Here is a 22,515-nt window from a genome sequence, read left to right on the forward strand (position 1 = left end):
CTTAACACAGTAGATCCTGATACTCCTATGATAGTGATAAATGTTAGAATACTAATAGACAGTCATAACTTCTGGTGAACTGTTCCAACATAAGTATCTTTGAATTTTGCATCTGTGCCAACTTCAGCAATGCACTTTAATGCTACAGTTGTGGTAACCATGTCTAATGTCCAGTTATGACTGAACCTCAGATTCAGCCATTCAATGTCTTAAGGAAATAATGTGGAATTAATTATTTTTTCCCTCCTCTTAGTAGCTGGGCTGGACTTAATATGGTTGACTTACTGTCCTGTGAATAGTTGTTCTCTAGTTCATATTTATAAATATTGAGACTTACTTGTTTTCTTACAGGTGCCACAAAATACACTGATAAAGATAATGGAGGGATGCTTGTATGGTCTCCATATCATAATATTCCAGATGCCAAATGTAAGTCCTTCCCTGCTTAGGAATTTGGATTCTTCAGTATAACTAAATAATTGTTTCTGGTGTGCCTGTTCACTCACTATTTTTACATGCAGTGAGATCGCAAATTAGTAAATTAAACACAAAGCTTCTCTTTTTTTATTTAGAGAAAGCCAGGAAAAGGAAGTGTCACCTTTTATTTTATAGTTAAATCTTTTTTTCAAATCACGCTGCCTGTGTTGTATCATCATCAGTGTCTGTGAAACCTTCATTAATAAAATAATAAAACATCTAAATGTGAGGAACTTGCTGCACAAAACTTCTAGCAGAAGGCATTGCAGTGCATAAATTTAGAAAAGATCTGTTGAGGTCCAGTTCAAGGGGAAATTATTATTGCTCTTATCAGAAAAAGCTGGGCATTTACTCCGTTCAAGTGTGACCTGAAATATAGGAGTCATCTGACTATATGTTTTCTATTTAATCTAGTTTTAACCTGCCTCCTGTGCTAGAATTTCTCATATGTAATATAGGGGAGTAAACTTTGAGGATGCAGTCATGAGAACACGATCTTCAGGACAGTTTCTATCTATTTCCAGTAGTTAAAGGTTTGTGTCCCTCTACATTTGGAAGAATATACCTTCTACTACTGAAGAACAGTTAGAAATAAAATACTCTATAATTATTAAATACTTTCTTCATTACTTTAGAGTACAACTCCTTGCTGCAGCAGTTCATGGCAGGGACATCTCTGGTCGATTTGAGCAGTGAGGATATAGTTACTTCCTTTTCAGGATCATGCTTCGTTTCAACTATATTTAGTTGTCACTTAATTGTGAACTGCAGAAGGGGAATGGGAAAAGTTGGTTTCTTTAAAAATAAAGTAGCCATTGAAGATCAAAAATTAGCGGGATTTACTTGCAAAATGATGGAAAGTGTTCAACTCAAAGCTGACTCTAGTATGGCCAAATATGATTTTTCTGAAAAGTTACTGGTGAATTTGATGACCTCATTGTTGAATTTTCATATTCTACATTGAAAACTGACTTCATGCCATGGTTAAAATTAATGCTGGTCGGTGAAAACTGTATTAATATTGAGGATATGCATAATCATTGATCTAGGATGTCTTTACATTAATTTTTAATGTGTTTGGGAATACGAACAGTAGAAGTAGTTCAATTTGAAACTAACCCAGGTGTCTGCACACACTCCCAGTGTGTCTGTTTTGTTAGGAGTATGTTCCAAGAAGACATAGCCTTTCAATAACCAGCTAGTCTGATTTAAATAAATGATGAGCCTTTGTGGCTTTGTTGTAGTAAACATGTGAAAGAAAGCATCTTTTTCACTGAGAATTAGCCTGTATAAAAAGTTTATAAAATTAAATGTTGAATTAAAAGACAGTAGGATTATTTATTATTAATAAAGTTATGAATATTTTAATGTTTGGGGGAACCTGGGCCTATGCAATGTATTAAAGCATGGGGAGACTTTTCCCATGTTGGATGGCTGATTCTGTGTCACCTTATAGCAAAACTAAAAGTACTAAAGAATGATTCTGATATTGTTTTGTTACAGTGGATGAATATATAGCAATAGCAAAGGAAAAACATGGATACAATGTGGAACAGGTAAGTGCTATGAAATGAGAATGCTCATTTAAAGGATTTTTAAATATAAAAGTATAACACAACTCTTTTTTTCCCCTTGGTTACCATTAATTAACGCTGTTTCTCTTCAGGCACGGCAGCAAACACTGCAGTTAAATGGATCTGCATACAGTTGTGGTCTGGATTCTCTGCAAAAGATTGAGCTCTTTGTTTTCATGACATGCTCAGCTTGTAATGTGCACTTTAAAAGGTTTGGTATGTTTCTTGATACACTGGGCATGTCATGTAATTGTGTGTGTATATTTAGCTAAAGAATTTCTTAGGAAAGCATCTTAACAGATTTAATGTTTAATATTAGAATTAAAACACAATACAATTTTGAACCATTAATTGCCATAGGGACAGCACTGGAAAGGTTTCTTGCATATTTAAAAAAAAGAGGCAAATGAACTTAAAAGTGTTTTTTTTCAGAGGCAGGAAAACAGAATTAAATTCTAGGTTTGAGACTTAACACATTCATTTTTTAAAATAACCTTTAGACACCATCCTGTAACAAGTACAGGATAAAACGTTGCTGGTCTGCTCTTAGTTCTGTTGCAAATTTCTTCATAAATTAACCAATTTATTTATAAGTGAGATTATGTATTGCAAAAGAAGTATTTGGTGTACGAGTGGAAACAAGTTGCCTGATCAGGTTTTGGAGGATGGAAGCTCATAGTGGCAAAGACTTGCTAGTCAGCCGCCAATGTTTTGATGTCCAGAATCCTTGCAGTTTGGTGATGTTTGTTTATGGCTTGGCTTTTGTTAGGGGAGAGAGGGAAATGTAGAATCTCAAAATAAGTCTACAAAAAAGGCTAATTTCCAGAACAACTTGTGGTGCAAAATATTTATAGACTGCTCACAGTGGAATAGAAATTATCTTTGGAAGAGGTGCTTGTCACTTGCCATGTTAACAACAAAACAAGTTTGTTATGTCCAGGTTATTAGAAGATGTGACATCTGGGGTTTGCAGAGCTGATCAGATCTGCACTGTACGGTTGCAACTGAGTGGATTATATTTCCCAGTTCCCATGCCAGACCTGGCATCTGACAAATCTGTCATTGATTCTCTGGCAGAAAGTGTAATCAGTGTAAAATTCTTTTAAGAATATCTAGAAATGAAATTATGTAAGAAAATATATTTAAATTTCCATTCTTATTAGGTGCACATGACATGGAAGTGGCCATGCTGTTGTTTGTGGATTGGAGAGTTGTAGAAAGACCACTCTTACATTGAACTTTCAGACTTGCATTTTGGATGATCCTCTGGCTGCTGAAAAGTATTCTTTTTTTTTTTTTTTTTTTTTGAGAGGGCTGGTAATAAAGGCCTGAAGCAGGTCAGATTTGAGCCTGTCAGCCTAGGTCATACTGCTTCAGAATTACTGCTGCCATACCAACCTTAAATTGTCTAGCTTTCGTAGCTAGCTTAAGTACAGATCTGGCCACTGTTCATCCTGTCTCCAAAGAGAATTTTGTAACCTATAGTACATAACCAACAAAATTGTAAATACGTTCTGAGAAGGCCTTCTGATAGTCGAATTTTATTTTAAATAAATAAATTGTGGTTTTTTTGTTTAACTTGTCTCAACATTGTAGAAAGTTGACTAAATCCAAAAAGGGACTATTTTTTTTCAAAGGCTCTCGGCATGTTGTTCTGGCATAAACACAATATTGAGAAGTCTCTTGCGGATCTCCCTAACTTCACTCCTTTCCCTGATGAATGGACAGTTGAAGATAAGGTCCTATTTGAACAAGCATTTAGCTTCCATGGAAAGAGCTTTCACAGGATCCAGCAAATGGTAAAGTAATATTTTAATTAGAAGCATAAAACAGTTCAGATGCAGTAAGAACAAAGGCTCCAGTTGGGCTATAATTTCATGTTGGTTTCTGTGTAAAAGCTTCAGGAACAACTTTGAATATAAGATTTAAGTTAATTTCATAGTATCTTTTGAACATATAGCTCTTTCACTAAAAAAAAAAAGCCTTTCCTCCCCTCACCTTAAAAAAAAAAATGTAAACTAAAAAGTAAACTTTCCATCCCATCCATGTGTTTAAGGTATTTGGGTAAAGGTGGTTGTGAATAGAGCAGAATTACAATCTTGGGTGGAATTTTAATTTTAAAAACTATTAACATGTTAATGAATTCTTCTAGCTTCCAGACAAGACCATTGCAAGCCTTGTTAAATATTACTATTCTTGGAAAAAAACTCGCTCTAGGACAAGTTTGATGGATCGACAGGCTCGAAAACTAGCTAATAGAAATAATCAAGGTGACAGGTAAGTTTTACATTCTTAAGTAGGTAACCAGAGACTGAAGTCTTTGCAGGTAGAGATGTCAGAGTAATTTCCAGTCATTATGTTTCAGCGTGAACCATGTTTTTAGGTTTGAGCATCTGTGGTGATGTCTCTGCTTTTATACCTGTACCTTAATAACTATATCGCTCCAGTCAGTGCGAGTTGTAATAACACACTTAATGCTTTAATGGATAACTGTAAAAACAAGGGTTTGAAAAACCTGAAGTCTGGGGATGTGGTTCAGAAATAATGCTTTATTTGAGAAATCTAACACTATATTACTGTTGGTTTGAGTTTTTTGAACTAGAATGGAATTAAAACTGAAAGATCAACCAGTGTGAAGAGCTGTAGCAATTAGAATGCCCAAGTACTGTTTTACAACAAAACTTTGCACTTTTTAAAGTGACTTAATATATTGAATGTGTAAGTAACGTAATCATGTTTGTATTGGAAAGTATGATTTTACATCTACAGAAAACTGCTTAGCTAGAGCAAAAGGGTCTATTTAATTATATGTTATTGAAAAATACTCCTGAAATGTAACATTCATGTGCTTGCTTACTTGACCCTTTAGCTGAAAAATTACAGGGGGCGGAGGGGGGAAGCTTATGACAGTATTTGGGGGGAAGTTGTAGTAACTAGAAATTTTTGTTGGGTTTTTTAATTAATTTATTCAGAAAATATATTGTGTGAATGACTGGATTGGACTCACATAAACTAACTGTTGTCTTTTCAACCTTTTCTCTTGGATTTAATTCAGCAGATTTCATTCCTTCTTTACCCTCCTCCCTTGCAATTGCTAGATCTTGAGCACTTTGGTGAAAAAGCAGTCCTGTGTTTTCCCATCTTAGATTTTTCCCTTCTGCTCTCCACAGACTTCAACAAGGGTTTATTCCTACATCTGGTGCAGTGGTTTGAGAATTGTTTAAAAGTAACGTTTAACGATTAAAACTAATGTGGCAAATAAAAGGTTATTTCTAGCCTTGGTATAGATGACCATGTAAGTGTTCGCAAGTGGTTGAATTAAGGAAAGGTGACACCAGATTTTTTGACAGCAGCACCAGCACTGCTTAAAATAATTTTGAAACTACAGTTTAGGATTGCTTGTTTATCATAATAGTTACTGGAATTTAATAAAGAAAATAATGTTTATAACAGCTCTCTTTTGAAAACTGCAAATAACTGAGATGCCATGTACTTAGAGTAGTTATTTTAGAGTAGGTAATTCTGTATTACCCTGATACATATTTATATTTGGGGTTAAAAGATAGATAAAATGACCAGCTTCTTATCATCTGTCCTCAGTGATGATGACGTAGAAGAAGCTCATCCAATGGATGGAAATGATAGTGATTACGATCCCAAAAAAGAAGCCAAAAAGGAGGTAACAGATAGCGTAATGGTGAATGTCAGTTTGTTTGTTTTCTGTGAATGTGTAACTGTGAAGAATATGACTTGTATATTTTTTTGCCAGTCTGTGGACATAAATGCATCTCTCATTACCTTGACTATCTCTTGAGAGATCTTCAAGTTTTGTAAGAGATGTGTGCTGTCGGTACCTGGTAAAAAACATTCCCCCTTTTTCTGTCTTGTTCATAATGTTTACAGTTTTACTGGGGGTGTATTATTGGAATTGAAGTGTGACACTTTTCCAAGAATAACTTTTTTAGTTCTTTCAAAGCCACAGTAAAGTTATGCATTTCAACTAATATGTGGCTTCATTGAGATGATTTCTACCAATATTTGTAGAGAAAAACATTTTTGTCTACTCTAACGAGCGCTTACTGTTAGCTTTACAGATAAGTGCTGTGTTTGGGGCATGTTCAAGTTTTAGAGTTTTTGGGAGTTCTTTTGATAAACATTCAGTTATTTATGAACAAGACTAGAATAACACAGTTAAATGTGTAAACGTTTGATTGTTTCCTTGATCAATTTAATGCATTTGTGATTTTCCTAAAATGGGACAGTTCACGCCTCTTGAGAATATGAGAAGAGAGGTGGTGCAAAACCTCAACATTCCCATGAAGTGCTATCTAGGAGTATTCATTTCTATCAAAAATGATGTTGAATAAGATGCTGATAGGATTAGATTCCACTCTCAACTTTGCAGTGACCTTCAGTGTGTTGCTTTATTACCTACCTGCCTCAGGGAGAGAAAAAAAGACAATTACAGTTAGCCCTTTCTGTAAAGGAGTATGAGATTTTCTTTTTTTCCTTTTTTTTCTTTAACATGCCAGGATATGCTTTTAAGAACTTGAGATGGCACAAGGTCTAATAATGAACCTTTTTACTTTTCATTCTGCTGTTGTAACAGTGTTCCTGCAATCTGTTGATTTGAGTTGCTGCCTAAGCCAGTTCTAACTAAGGGCAATTTTGTTCAGTTTTCTTTCCTTGGTTATTGTTTGAATCACTACACGCAGTCCGGAATGGAAGTAGTGTATTCATAGACTTCTAGGAACACAACAAATAGGTTTGCAGTTTCTGATGCTATTTTGATGTACATAAGATAATTTTGTGATCTAATATTTCTGGTAGGATTTGTGTACTTTCACTTCCTAAGCAAAATGTAAACTGAGTAGGCTACTTGAACATGCAGAGCAATGGAAACTTTCTGTTACCAGAGAAAACTAAACCAAGCCAAACACTGTAGCTTGGCAGGACAAAAGCGTAAGAGGAAATTTTCACTTTAAATCCAGGTTGAACAGACAGAAACTATAACTTCATACTGAAAGAGCAATGCAGAACCAAAATGAAGAAATGGTCAAAATAAGCCAGACATAAACTTTACCATAGCATTTTTAGATGTCAAAGACGTAAGACTCTGTATCAACTTTCCAAGGAAGAACAAGTATCTTAAGTGCTTTTAAGACAGCCTCTATGAAGTCTGTGAGCTGGATTAAGATGTTACATTAGCTGGGAAGATGTGGCAGAAGGTCAAGCATAGTAGAGCAAAATACTGCTTGCTGAGCTGTACTAATGCTACAGAACAGAACAATTATGGCTGCTGCAGTTTGTTTTCACTGTGATCAGATGACCATCTCCTCATAAGCTGCATGGGTGCCAGCAGGGAGGAGCAGTAGGGAGCTGCTTGAAGTAGCAGAAAGCCTGAATCCCATTTCTGTTCTGGTACTGAATATTGCTTTGAATTGGAAAATGCTTGCAGGGAAAGTAATTTTTGCTCCTCTGCTCCTGGGCTGTGGGGTACCCACAGCTGCTCTGTGGGAGTCACGTATCTGCAGACGAGCTGTCATGCAGCAATGCCCATTGAAGACAAAGCTGAAATTCTGAGATGTCCAAGCATACCAAAACAGCTGTTACAAAGACTTCATCTCCTCTTTGCTACCCTTTTCCACTTCAAAAAAGCAAACAATAAAGGCTTAAATTTTCTAAACTACATGGATTTTTATGATCACTGCAAAAGTACATCCATCCTCTTTTCCGAATCTCAAATCCATACCCAAAGCAAACAGCACTATTGCTTTCCATAGAGTGCTCGCAGCAGGGAAAAGTGTAATCTTGTATTTTTGCACATCCTGGTTGACTTTCTCTTGTTCTCCCCTGATCTTCACCTGAAGTCTTCATATCTGACCATAAATAAGTGTGTAAATTCACTGATTGCTTGGTTTAAACGTGTCCTAAATATATATCTTACCTTCTGCGTACATAAGAGGTTCTTGATTTTTGCCCTCTTTCACAGTATTTGGACTGTGATTTCTATACCATTTATTGTGTATTGAGCCATTATTTAAAAAAAAATAAAAGTTTTGAAAACTGACCTTTCTAAGACTAATGCAGGCTTATCCAGCAAATGACTGGTACACTCCTTCAGATCATCTGCAAGACTTAGTTTGAATACTACATGCAGAGGAGGATGTTAGCTTAGGTTTTCTTTCTCATAAATATGACTTTACAATTCTATGTGATACTTTATTTTTTAATAAAGTTGTATACAAGATATTGTTATTCTTTAATTATTTATTTCTTGTAAATTAAAGGGCAATAATGAGCAGCCTGTTCAGACCAGCAAAATAGGTCTGGGTAGAAGAGAGTATCAGAGCTTGCAGCATCGCCACCATTCTCAGCGTTCCAAATGCCGTCCACCAAAAGGCATGTACCTGACCCAGGAAGATGTGATAGCTGTTTCCTGTAGTCCCAATGCAGCCAACACAATTCTTAGACAGCTGGATATGGAACTAATCTCATTAAAGCGACAGGTACCATGGGTTATTGGTCTTGTTTTGTTTTCATCTCAGATTGTTCCGATTCTAATGAGTTTGAACATTACCTGTGAAGATTCTGAAACTTCTTTGAGTCTTCCTAATTTTGTTCCACAGTTATCACCAGAAATGCTGGACACTAGCTGACTGGTTTTGTCAGACTTTGGTTTTGTTCATCTGTTCTTGTGTATAGCATGAAACAAGATGACTTCCTTTAAAAAAAAAAAGGGGGGGGGGGGGGGGGCGGGTGTATGGCATGAAAACAATGTTAGAGATTTAGAGATGGGAGAAAACCGAAGTCTCATTTAATTTGGGGTTTTTTTTAACTTTGTTAAAAGTCTTTGTGTGATAAGTGAGAATAAGACCATTGAAGCAGAGGAAGTTTTATTCGTTATGCTTAAAATTGTAGCTGTTTCTCTTGATGTCCTTCTCCACATACAATGAAAGTATGGGAGAGGGAATCATGGGCCTAGTTATTTCTCTGTTCAAATTGATGAGCTTTCTACTTATTAAATTTAGGAAAGTTTTGTAGTCTTCACCTTTAAGAGGAAAATTGCCTGCATCGTTTGCATGAAGAAGTTAACTTCTGGCACTCAGAGTTGAAACACAGAATCTATTCAGCTTCTGAGGGTTACAGCAGTACATGCATGCTTGCTTTCTAGGAGTGATGGGGCTACAGAGTCAAGGCTTATCTCCTGGAATTTCCGCCTCTTTATAGACTGCTAAGAGCTGCCATGTTGCAAAGTCATGGAGTGAATAAAGGATTTCATGGGGTTTTTGCTCCCTTGTATTCTTTTACAGGAGATATATGCTTCTTTCTGTCACAGCAGAACTCTGGGGCTAAATAGCATAGGTGGGTTTCAGTCTTTAGCCTAAGTATAGGTGAGTTACAACCTTGAGGTTGTGTTTCTCTCTTTTTTTCTTGCAGTGATTTCAGAGACGCAGCCTTTGGAATCTCCCACTGAGTTGTCTGCTTTTGTGTCCATACTTAAAGAACACTTATAATAGCTGTGCACCCTATATAGTATGCAAAACTATTTTTGTACATATATTACCTCACATGCATTGCTGTCAGATTTTAAATGGTGAATAGATATGTATGTGTATGGTTTGGAAGCTCTCTTGTTTTTATAGACTAAGATATTTTATTTACATGCTTTACATCATTTCAAGAATCACCCTTTCATTATGAACTGAGGTCAATAAATAGCAGTCTGTCAGAAGGAACTAACTGGAAACATCTCATAAAACCTTTTTTCTCTTTTCAAAGTGCTTTTTGGAGAAGGGAGAAGTTAATATATACACTACCTCTCAGTTTTCTAAGACTGAAGTTTTGTGTCTAGAATATTCTGCATTTATCTTCACGAACAGATGCATCATTATCAAAACTTGCTTGCTATGTCCTACTTTTAATATTCCTGCAAACTGTTCTTTCGAAAGACTGGCTTAAATATTTTTCTCTCCATAGTAAGCTGTGCTGTACTTTTTAAATTATTTTTTTTTAAACAGTTAAACGTAGTGAAGCCTTAAACCATAATATTTCTCTTTCTAACTTAGGAGGTACACTTGTGGCAATCCTAGTGAAGATATATGTGTAAAGTGACCAACTTTCTTTGTGGAGCTGATTAACTTTGTTGTTTTTGACCAAGGTTCAAAATGCTAAGCAAGTAAACAGTGCACTTAAACAGAAAATGGAAGGCGGGATTGAAGAATTCAAACCTCCTGAGGTAAATTGGAATAAATATTAGAACTTGTGGCCTTGTGCTTAGATTAGTGGGAAGCTACAGAACTGTGTTTTGCTGCAGCATAGTGTGTGCATTTCAGCAGCAGCTTAAACAGGATCCATTGAATTACATGCAGGGGTGAGTCTCTCTGGCTTCTTTACAAGAAATTAGTGGTAGGCTTTTATATGGCAACTGGCTGAATAAAGCAGAAGAAACTGAAATGTCATGGCTATTCAGCTCTATTTCAGGAGCTGAAATCAAGCCCAGATATATGGATGTTTTTCTGTTTAAAAGTAATTAATGTAGATCGCTAGCAATAAATTCTATGTTCTGTGTGAAAACTTGACTATATATACATTTGGGCATCCAAAGTGAATGATTTATTACTACTGAGGTTCTCTTTTTGCTTGTTTTAAAGGCATGGATACGAAACATAACGTGAATGCAAAACACTGCAGACACCAAGTCCTAATAGTTTAGATAAATGTAACTACAAATTCAGATTCTGACTGCATAAAGATCATTAGCTTGTGCATAAGTTATGACATAGCCGATATTAAGAACTGTGACAATACAGGGGAAAAAAATATTGATGTACTTCTAAGCTTAAATCCGTAAATGCTACTTCCTCTTCATGAAAGCAATCTTAAGCTCTAATTCTGTGGTTTATAAGCAAGAGATTTTTAACAATGTTACAAAATGCAGTGCAAGTAAAACACATTCTGATGCTCAGGGATTTTGCAGCTGTTAAAACACTGTAATGATCTTTGTGCCATTTTTCTAATTTTAATAGTCTAATCAGAAAATCAATGCCCGTTGGACCACAGAAGAGCAGCTTCTTGCAGTGCAAGGTATGTTAATAGTAGTAGCGACTTGAAATCTGATGCAAAGGATTTGAAGAGGTACTTAGGCTTATGTTTGTATTTCCCACTAATGAAATGCTAAACTTTATCTGGTCTCACAAGAAAGTCACTGGGAAAACAACAAAACTAGTGAGAATATTTAGCGTATTCATTCAAGTAACATTGCACTAGTCTTTCAGTTACCCATATTAAATTTTAAACCCAGTTAAGCTTTTCTAACTAGTAGTACCAGAAAGTCCCTTCAATCATCTTCTAAATAGCCTTAATTTCTCTGAAGTAGAAGACTGAAGTGATAGTTGAAGTAGTAAAATCTGAAGCAAACACTTGTTTAAGTAGGAAAGTCTTAAAGAAGAAAAAGTAGAAGTAAAACTGCTTTACAATTACTTTTTCTGTTCATGAGGGAATAAAAGAGCAGATATGTACCCAGTGAAAGCCTTTTAAGAGTCTGAAGCTGGATATAGATACTTGACTAACAGTCTTATTGGAGAAAAAGGAAAATTTTCTAGCAGGCTATCAATGCAGCTAATTTGCAGTTATTTCATTTATATGGAGGAAAACTGACTCTTCACTGCCTAATAAGGAACATATAAGGAAAATATCTGGAGAGCCTAATGCTGTCTCGAGGTCACTATATACTGACTCACTTCTGTGGATCATCTTTCTTAAGATAATATGATTAGCTCAGTGAAACATAGCTGCTTTATTTCTCTGTATTCTTCACCTCCTTTGCAATGGAAGACTGAATTTTAGTACAAAACCTTCAGTTAGATCATGATACCAGTGTAAAGTTGTCAGGTGTGCCATACCTGGTAGTTATTAGCCAGATGACTGATTCTAAAGTTAGGTTTATTTATTTTGAGGTGTGAATATAAATACTGAAGAGCATGGTATGTCTGAAGTCATGCCTCTCAACTTACATGCCTCAGACTGGGATTTACATCTCCAAACCATTTTCTGTCTTCGGTTCACCCTCTCAGTATTGCTGGCAAGCTCACTTTTTTTATTCTGTTCCCAAATGCAACTGAGGGAGATACTTAATTTTAATATGATAGTCTACAAAGTAGAATGCTTGCTGGAAAAGTTGGGAAAACTCAGGTTCATTGTTCCATGAAAGAATTAAAACCCTCTTGCATTTTCATAGTTTAGTTATTGGAGCTCTCACTAAGCATCAGTTTGGGAAGCAGTAAGAATGTGTTGAGCTGTTGTCAAGCTATGACACTATGTGACCGACAAGGTAAATAATAACACGGGAGGATGGGCAGAAGAGACTGAGGGCTGGGGATGACTCCCTAGAGAGAGGTTCTGGTCTTCTGATCCTTTACTCTAGGGAGTGTTCTGTGTTTTATGAAGGTGGCCAGCTGCAGTACGTAAGGGTAGGGTGAGAAATCAGGCCTTCTCGAAGAAACGTGTTTTCATTGAGTTTACACATGCTTCTTATAGGTATTGTTTCCTTTTTAGTCCCCTTCCTTTCCCACTTTGTAAAATGGAGATGGGAAAGCACCGTAACATCAGGGACAAAATATTCTGGTTATCCCTCCCTTACCTACTGCCCAGTAGTAAAGTCTCCCTCCTGGAATGAGAGTGCTGTCGGTATTAACCTCCTGTCTCTCAGCCTAAGGACCCTGATCTCTTGCTTCAAAATAGCTGCTTGAGCAAGTAGACTTAGGCATGAAGGGGCTATGCTGTCTTTTGCCCTGACTGTTTTTGAAAGAAAGTAGCCATGGTTGCTGTACTAAAAGCTACCATAATATGTGTTAGGCTTGAACTTGGAAGTTGACTTGAACATGAGGACGTTTAGTTTGTATATTTAAAATAGATTTATTTTATCAAATGTATTGATAAGTTTTGGCATATGCTTTTAATAATTTTACAGAAATCATAAGTATTAAGCAGGTAGGTGGCAGTTCTGTGATTTATTCACTTGAATTCAGACATTAAATCCTACTGTGGAAATCATAAAAATAACCTGCAGTAATATAATTTTGGTGCTGTTTTACCCTAAACAGGAAAAAACTTATGTCAGTTGTGGGCTAGTCTCAAGAGATTGGCAGTAACTAAAGAGGAGGTAATGACAAAACTCACCTTAATATAGAGCTGAGTGTGTGATCTTAAAAGCAGTGTGGCTGCCTGCAGTGAGGTTGAGGACTCAGAATTAAGATCTCTGAGCCGATCTTTTGCAGTATGGTTTATCAGGTTACTGTTCAATTTTATCTGGATAGTTATTCAATGTAAGGGGCCAGTTACTGACTTGAGGTGTTCCTAAGTTACAAACTTTAATTATGTATAGAAATGTACAAACCTGATTATCTTTTCAGTCTAAAATCTCAGCCATATGAAAATTGCAATTGCAAAAATATTTTCAGACTTGTTCAAAACAACAAAATTTTAATTGAAAAGCAGTACATGACTTTCATAGCATTGCTGTGGGAAAACAGCTGGGACAGGTGGGATCTAATTCTGTATGAGGTGGTTGTCAGGAGCACTGTAATCCCATCCCAGTGGAACTGCAGCTTTCATAACCTGGAGTTTGCCGTTAACTATTTCTGCCTTCTTGTGGTGTTCTATTTTGTTGCTTTGGACCCAAGCTAATGTTTTGTGTGCCTGTCAGCGTTTGCTGTGCTGCACAGTGTTAAGCAGCATAGACAGCATTAAACTTGAATTTATAATTTCACCAAGTTAGACATTCAAGATGAAAAACTGTAGTAGTGAGCATTCAAGTGCACCTTTGCAACTGGGTGAAATTTCAAAGAGCTTAAAGGATTTTCCATGATCAGGGCTACTTTAAAATGAGCCAGGAGAAAAGACATTTATACGTGTGAAGTGAGGCTATGCAGTCATCTGTTTTGAGCTTCACTTCCAGCAACCTAATAAAATTATTTTTATCGAATAACAGATTAAACACTTTAGAAATAATTTGGGTGGTGTTTAGCACAAAATTTGTGTAAGGATGTGTAAGTAATGTGCACCAATTTGAAAGGGATGATGCTTGGCATCAGCTCTTACGGATATGCCAGCATCGTATGCATAAAACTTTCATAAGCATGTATTGAACTTTCTCTGTTTCTGATGCAAGGATTGAAAGGATTTTCTGCATCGTTGTATAGAAGTCATTGTGGTGATGCTAGAGCAGTACTAAATAATGCTGAAATGAATCCAAAATGAATAGTGCTGTGTGTAGCTAAACTAAGGAAATTTATTTTCTTCAGATATTTCTTATAGTTGGGCTCTCACTGAAGGCAATATAAGCTGTTTTCAAGCTCTTTGCTTGGAAATAGGCTTTAAGACCTTATTTTTGACAACTTCAACTAAAGTTAGCCAACAGGCACAATCATTTTGCAGATTAACGGACAGGAAGACGTATAGACAGAACAGTAACAGAAAAGGCTGGAATCACTAAAACTCTGAATTAGGTTTCAAACAAAAATGTACTTTGTTCTGCTGGGCACTTTTTTCACTTGATTAATTGTACAAGATGTTAGATATGTTGCAGTGGACATTTAATAATCATTACAAATTACTAAGGGCAGTAATGGTTGTGCAATCAAAGAATATTAAAACACTGGAGGGAGTGCTCTGTGGGCACACGCAGCTTTTAAGGAGTAGAGCTGATAGCTTGTACAACTGATAAAGTGCAGAGCCAAATCCCTGTCTTTGCTTTGTGTGGATACACCGCCTCCCACGTGGCTCTGCTGCGTCCCTTTGTTTTCTTTCCAAGGTTCATGCAGTCAGGGTGATTGGATTCTTTTATGTCCCCCAGAAAAGATCTTAAATAATGTAGCTGGGCTCTTGACAGTTGAAACATAAGCTTCGACTACAGAAATTGTTATTGTGCTGGAGCTGAACTTTTCTCTTAAATTGCAGTGAGTGTCCATTACGATATCAGAAGTGCCTATTAACGAAGAAAGTAAAAAAAAAAGGCAGAACAAGCTGAAGGTCATACTCTTCACAATTAAATTGAAAAGGAACATAACTTTCAGATTTGAAACAGCACTCACTTTCTGAATCCTTTGCTTCACTTTCTGAAGTGAGGCATGAAATCGGGCATAACTTTCTTTTCCTGTAATGAGACAGAGTGCCTCTCCTCTGAGCACTGTAATGTGTTCTGAGTGAGTTTAGTTATCAGGAGCTTCACAGAAGAAGTCAAATTGTAATTCATTAATGCATAGCTGAGAACAAAAATTTAGTCTTCTCTTTACTCAGTCTGGAGTAAAACTCTGTTTTATTTCTTTTAGTCTCCAAACTTTTGGACACTTGTGATTAAAAATATACTTCGTGCAGCTAAAAGTTGTGTTCTAGGGTGCTGGAGAGTTTGAGGATTTTTATTTTCTTAAGCAGGAGAGGGGGGGGAACTAGACACATACCCTAAATACAACCAAGAGAAAATTAATAGATTTTAGGTTATAATTCCAGTTTTAGGTTAGAAACTATGGAATGTTGTACTGAAGGGTTTTTTGTGTTATAAGCAAATGTCGTTTTATGCAAATGTCGTTATAGAACTTCAAAAAGTACATGTTAGGATTTTCTTGTTAAGTATTTCCTTGTGAATTGCTTCTAAACAAAGGTGACCTACTGGTGTCAGTATGAAAATGAGTGAAAAGAACAATGCAAAGATCCTGTCATGCTGCTTCTTCCTGGAGAATTTGATCCTGGAGGCTTGTGCTGGGCTGTCTTATAAACAGACACCAATAGCATATATTTACTTACCTTCCTCAGGGTGGTTGTCCCAAAACCCCAGATTTCTCTACCCAGCTCAAATGATGAGTGAAAGCTTTAAAAAGACTTTTTCAGGTGAATGCTTGCCAGTTGCCCTTTGTAGCCTCAGTAGAGCACATGACAATCGCAGGAGTGAACAGTGTATCGTGACTTACAGACCTGTGCCCCCTGTTCTGCCCTGTGCTTGATCCAGTAGCTGCTGCCCTCTGCCTCTCCTGCTGCATAGGGTGTGAGAAAAGAAACATCTGTGTGCAGCTGGCACGGAGGGAACCTGTAGAAACTGTCAATGTTTGTCATTGACATTTCTAGTGTCATAACCCTGTTTACAGCTATACACACATACTCGGTCTGTCTTGAACTTGTCTTGGGCTTCTGCCCTTACAGCAAGCACACTGAAGGATTTACTTTTTTGTCAAGAGGCCAAATCTCTGTGGTTGGGAGGCTTGGTGAATAAGCCAGGATCTTTAAGAGTGGGTAATGATGTTTTAATAAAGTTCTTGATTTGTTACGTTGGTAGCTATGCAATTAAAAATTATTTTGTTTTAATGGAAATTGAGGCCTTCTCCTAATTGAGAAGTCCTCCTAATTAGCGAGTCCTTGGTTTGAGGGTCCCATAGGTTCTCTCTATAAATACATCACACGTAGCTGTGTCTGACTGATTCTTCACAGCTATGTTATTTACTTTGCCTTCCAGGTGTCCGAAAATATGGTAAAGATTTTCAAGCTATTGCAGATGTAATTGGCAACAAGACTGTTGGCCAAGTGAAGAACTTCTTTGTAAACTACAGGCGTCGGTTTAACTTAGAGGAGGTATTGCAGGAATGGGAAGCGGAACAAGGAACCCTGGCTTCTAATGGTGATGCTTCTGCTTTAGGGGAGGACACAAAAAATACTTCTAATGTGCCATCAGGAAAGAGCACTGATGAAGAAGATGAGGTGTGTTTTGTGTACCAGAAATAAGTAAGCATGGGTTGAGGAACAGCATTTTATTTAGTGATAAAATGTAAGGTTAACTGGTGTGGAGTGGCAAACCGCATTCTAAAGAATGATGATGAGCTTGCATAGAGCTTCAGCCAATGTCGTTAACCAGCTGGGAGCAGGACTGCACCTTCCATAGTGACGATCACGTTACTGCTTTATTGTTAAAATACAGTTCTTGTTCTAGAAGAAGACTCTTGCTTCATAAATATTTTTAGTTCTGCTGTCTATAATGTTTTGGTTGGTGATTTCTTTTCAGTAACTTCTCAGTTTTTTGGTTTTGTGTTTTAAATGCTGTTTCCTGTGTAGTGGCCAGTGGCAGCCCAAGTGCATCGCGTTCCGGCTGGGATGGCTGTTCACGCGGTCTTGTCTTTGTCCTTTGTGCAGGCACAAAGCACTCCGGCCACTCAGTGTTTAGGCCCTTCACCTCCAGCACAGGCATCTGCTCCAGCACCTACTGCTCCCATGGCAACTTTAAATCAGCCGCCCCCGTTACTTCGTCCAGCGCTTCCTGCTGCTCCTGCTCTCCATCGTCAGCCTCCGCCACTTCAACAGCAGGCGCGATTTATTCAGCCAAGGCCGACTCTAAACCAGCCTCCCCCACCACTCATCCGCCCAGCTAATTCCATGCCTCCTCGTCTAAACCCAAGGCCAGTGTTAACCACAGTTAGCGGCCAGCAGCCACCCTCACTTATCGGAATTCAGACAGAATCCCAGTCCACTCTACACTGAAGAAATCAAGCAGAATTATGCTAACTCCTACATCTGAAAAATTCTATCAATGTGCTTTTTTTTTCCTCTTTTTTTTTTTTTTTTCCAAATAATGAAGGGTCAAAAAGAGCAAGCCTTCACAGGTATCAAACCAGTTTTACAGAGGAGCAAGCTAATAACTAGAAATGGAACCATGTGAATGACCACCTGTATAAAAATATTTTTATGTCGAAGACTTGTACAGCAGAACAATGCCTACAGTACAGCCCTCCTCTAGATGAATAACTGTCGAAGGAAGCTAACTTCTTAAATGAATAAATGTTCAACGCACCAAGATTTTGTTTAACTGATTTTTACTCTATTTATTTTATTACAGTTCTTTGTAGTCAAGCATCTAACTACAGGAAAGTAGTCTGGCAAATCTAGGAATAGATAATATTGTAGGAGACTTAAATGTAGCCTTGGGGTTTTTTTTTTTGTGTGTGTGTGTGTGTGTGTGTGAATTATTTTGGTTTTTGCTTTTTAGTGGAAAAAAAAATGGCTTTAGGTTCATAATTTTTGGCCTTGTTTAGATGACAGTAGAAGCATTTCACGCACTTGTAAAATGTAGGTGTTTCTTCTCTTCATGTTTTTCCCAGAACACTTTTCCTTGTTTAAAAAGGTACTGTCTTATTCAGTACTCCTCTGAAAGAGTATTCTGAAGACTCAATGAGCTATTGTACCAAACTTACTGAATCTCACACATGTTCTGCTCATAGAAGTTAACTGAAAACAGGAGTCCAGCTTCCTGCTGCATTCTCTCTTGTGGGCTGGCGTGGAGAGAGAGGCTGCAACTTCCACCACCCAGGGGGTGACTGGAGAGGAACCATAGAAAGAACCATTAATTTAATTTGTTATTCTGCTAATTCTTCTAATTTAACTACCGTAGAATTTCATTCCTCTGAGAATGGATGTCTGCAGTTTGTGTATAATAGATCATTGGTACCTTGCCTAGGAATTCATAAGGGAAGTATAGAGGCTGATGGTAGTAGTAGAATATTGTGGCAGTAGAGTTATCTGCTGCCAGCCCAGTCTTACTGTTAAAGAATTATCTCTGGTTTCTGCTGTTTCTGGTGGAGTCGATTAGATGGGTTGAGGCTATTGGAGGGGGAGGGGTTGTTTGTCTCATTTTATTGACTAATTAAAATCTGCATTTGGGTATTCATTATTGCTTCCAAATTTTAGGATGTTGAAAGGTTTTCTTTCCACTGCATTCTTGTCTGAGACTTTGACTTATGCCCAGCAGTGTTTTAGGGGTGGGTTTTTTTAGGGTTTTTAGGAGCTTGTTTTTGTTTTTGTTTTTAAAAAGTAGATGCCTCTATCCTCCAAGTAAACCAGGCTGGAAATGTGAGTAGCACTGTTTGAAACTGTGATCTGAATCAAGCTATTGAAAATTACTACATTCTTGACTATGTAATAACATTCATGTTGACTGCCATACTATTTAGGAAATTATTTTTACTTATAGCTGAAATGGTGTTTGAAAATCCTTTCAGATCCATTCTGTTATTAACTAGATTTGCCCTTGACTAAAATGAGACTTGATTTGAAAATGGAACGTGCTTTCCCTAGGCTTTTTCACAGATAAATTGGATGGTTTAACAATCAGTTTAGCAGCTGGCTAAGCACTTTATGTGCAAAAGGAAGTTCTTACAGCATTGGTTCCTATTTTATTTGTAAGTCTAGTATTAAAGTTTGATAGTTGTGGCCCAAATTGCAGTTAAGGTGTTGACCTTTACAGTTTAATTCTTCAGTTAAAAATATTTTCTGACCAAACTTGAGAGATTTTCCAAACAGCTTTCCCCAGTGTGCTGAGGTCTCGTACAAAAGGTCCTTCTTACGAAATTTCTTCTTCATCAGAGTAGATGCTCAGCCACTACATGAGCATGAGATGACCTCTCGGCTAAGAACAGCAGCACTGTAGAAGAAGCAGCAAAGAATTCATGGTCCCTGCAACTTGTGTTCTGGGAGTCGTAAGTCTCCCCTCACCAGCTACACTCAAATCTGGCTGCTCTCCAGACTTTAAAAACCAATACAAAACCAATCTGGTACATTCTGTCATCCTAAGTATCTCAGTTTAATTTTTAACAGTGATAAGGTAGATCTTCAGGATTTTTTTTTATTTATTTTTTTTTAGCATTGAGTCTCCCAGGTGTGTGTATTGTACCTTTGCTAATTTTTGTCTTGTCTCTTGTCGATAGACTTCAGTATGCAGAATGTTGGGTGTTGCAGTACAGTTGGCCACCACCAACTGCTATAAAACTGTTCAGTACATTGTAATTCCGTTTAATCTTGTTTAAATATTCTATAACTGGGCAAAGGTGCTGTATTTCAAGGGGGGGAAGGGAGGGTCAGAGATAGGTAGTATTTCTTAATTTACAAACACTGTAGCACACAGTAGGGAACTCCTAGCATTTGTAGTACTAAATAAGTATGTACATAGCAAAATGTCTTTATTGTGTGCTTTGCAGAATATGTGCATACAGTTTGCACGTCCTGTTTTGGGGGGTAGGGTTTGTTTTAAGCAGTGTTTGCCTGGAGAGTGATATGCTTGCTGCTTAATCAAAGGATTAAAGTTTCAAAGAAATCTGTGTCTTCTATTTTTATGTACCTTGTAATGGTCTAATATGTTAGGGCCCTTATACTGTGATTCTCTTCTAAATTCATTTATATTTTTTTAAGAATTAGAAATAAAATTATACAATGGTGTTGATTTCAGTGGGGAATTTCTTTTGCCGTATCTAATCTCCAGTTTTGTAATGTGGTAACAAACTCTGACTTCAAGGTTGGCTTAATTTTGTCACTTTAAAAAATGTAAAATGTTTGCACACTAAAGTTTGGCAGAGAACGTGTATCCTACATTGTTCAAAGCTAATGTAACTCTACAGCTTTTTGTACAGTTTATTTTAGTTAATAAAGCAAAACGGTACTAAAAAATGACAGATTTTACAAATGCAAGGCATAATCTGAACCACATGTCTTCTAGGAACAACACTTGCAAAACATGGATGTACTAGAGCACTCAGATTTAATTGTTGCACTTTAAACCAGAATGGGTATGAAGTTAAGCAGGTATTCCTGCATTAATAAAACAATCACGAAACATTTCACACCATAGTAAAGCAGTTTAATTTGTCTTACAGTTGATCATGAGCAAAAGGAGTTATAGTTACCTCTGCCTCTAGGTTTTTGGTTATGTTTCTTATATAATACAGTGTTTATTCTGGAAACTTCACAGTTCATAGCAAACGGCACAAACCAGTGGCTTATATGTGCAGGAGTTTGTGCGTGAAGAGAGCAGAAGTGCCAAGTTCAGGGAAGAGTTGAGGATGAAGGGTACTAAAACAACGTTGTGCGTCTTGCTAGGAAAAGAAGGGAATAGACTGAGGTTACAGCTGGTGCTAGGTAGAAGTGTGGTCAGACAAAAGCAAAGCTGGGGCGAAGACAAACTTGTCAAAATTGTTTGCTTGGAGGTGCATTTCAAAATGCAAAGGAAGCCTTAGAGGGGTTGGCAGCTGTCACAGCTCCAGTGCAAAATGGTGTGCTGCAAATTGCACTGAATACAACTTGGTAGTTTTATTAAGTGTGGTGAACCTCCAGCTTTTCCTGAGGTTGAAATAGCTACACCTCAGAGTTTCCCTTTCAGTGAGTTAAAAGCAGACACCATCAAGACACATCTGCTCTAAGATCACAGGAAGTTGTTCGTGAGATATAAAAAGCAAACTCCTGAACACTTGTAGTCTGTTACTGATGAATTTGGCATCAAAAATCCATAGTCGGGTAGGGAGGAGAGGCAAAATATACAAGCAACAGTATCTGGACTATTTAATAAGCAACTGGCCCACTTTTTATAACTGACATCATTAAAATTGATAGTAAAGTAGAACTTGAGCAAAATAAATCCTTGTTGCTGTTCCTGATGAAGTTTTCCCTTGGACTGGCAGAAGAGGAAGCACTGAGACACAGGGACTGTGATTATTGCTACAGCTGCTCCAGGGATGTGGCTTTGTCTTGCAAACCAGAACTCCTGTTACATGCTCTGAATCTTAAGAATTGTGATTTTTAAACCCTGATATTTGATGATCCATCTGATGCATCTTTGCGACCACAAAGCTCCATTCTGGGGGACTGTAATGTTCTGCAGTAGGAGGAGGATCAGGCATGCAGGAAATGTCCGACTTGGGAACTCGATCCCATCTCCAAAGAAACCATTTACCTATATAAATATTTACTTGCAGAAATACAATGCCTGTTGTTCTGATGGATGTTCCTGTGAGCTTCCCATACAAGTTGTTCCCAGACAAATCAGAGTATTCCTAAAAGCTAAGGAAAAAACAAAAAAGTGCTCAATTTTTACAAGAAGGAGTGTTTTAAAAGGTCTGTGTTGTGGTGATGGCCTCTACACCTTTGCTGGACTCCCAGTATCTTAATGCAATACGAACTGACACCCTTGGGAGTGGCAAGCCTGAGTCACTTTAGCAAAACAAGAATCTGAAACCATTTTATTACTATTATTTTTAGAGCTCATCTTAAGACAATCCAGATAGCACAGCCCAATTGTTTCTTTTTTCCAATAGTTTCTTTCTCGTTAGCCTGAGTGCTTTTGTGCATGTGCTGGCATGGTATTTTCCTTCGAGACTGGTTTTCCTGGAAGTGGGTTAATGTGAAAGACAGAACAAAGTGCAGCAGCGGGTGGTGGGGAGCGAGCATCAGTGCTGCTGGCTGTGTCTGCGCTGGTGAAAAATCCTTTGGTTCGTCTCGAGTAATTCGCAAATTACTCTGGTATATGGAAACAGCTACTGCCTGCGTTCTTCGCGTGTTTAGCGTGGAGTCTGTTGAGCTATTTTCGGTAGCAAATAATAATAAAGAGTGGCTGCGCTCAGGCAGGCGGGGTGCGAGCAGGGTGTACCGCCCAGAGGGGCCG

General features: G+C 37.5%; 1 protein-coding gene across 1 annotated transcript; it reads left to right on the forward strand.

Annotated features, from left to right (window-relative positions):
• The first annotated feature begins 356 nt into the window (after nucleotides 1–356).
• Nucleotides 357–17,771, forward strand: RCOR3 (REST corepressor 3). The gene is made up of 10 exons (XM_010192144.1): nucleotides 357–429; nucleotides 1,981–2,033; nucleotides 3,689–3,850; nucleotides 4,204–4,328; nucleotides 5,652–5,730; nucleotides 8,342–8,560; nucleotides 10,213–10,290; nucleotides 11,081–11,138; nucleotides 16,558–16,799; nucleotides 17,229–17,771. The coding sequence occupies exons 1-10, from the start codon at nucleotides 387–389 to the stop codon at nucleotides 17,571–17,573; spliced, it is 1,404 nt and encodes a 467-aa protein (XP_010190446.1). The 5' UTR covers nucleotides 357–386; the 3' UTR covers nucleotides 17,574–17,771.
• The last annotated feature ends 4,744 nt before the right edge of the window (nucleotides 17,772–22,515 follow it).

Source organism: Mesitornis unicolor, unplaced genomic scaffold (genome assembly GCF_000695765.1).
Source record: "Mesitornis unicolor isolate BGI_N332 unplaced genomic scaffold, ASM69576v1 scaffold48239, whole genome shotgun sequence".
In the NCBI taxonomy this organism is placed as follows: domain Eukaryota; kingdom Metazoa; phylum Chordata; class Aves; order Mesitornithiformes; family Mesitornithidae; genus Mesitornis; species Mesitornis unicolor.

Bases quoted from the DNA above. Each gene is read 5' to 3' on its own strand.
- RCOR3 (XM_010192144.1), top strand. From the start codon at position 387: ATGCTTGTATGGTCTCCATATCATAATATTCCAGATGCCAAAT. The intron at 8,561-10,212 runs GTACCATGGGTT...TTTTTGACCAAG, and splicing joins TAATCTCATTAAAGCGACAG to GTTCAAAATGCTAAGCAAGT. The intron at 16,800-17,228 runs GTGTGTTTTGTG...TCCTTTGTGCAG, and splicing joins GCACTGATGAAGAAGATGAG to GCACAAAGCACTCCGGCCAC.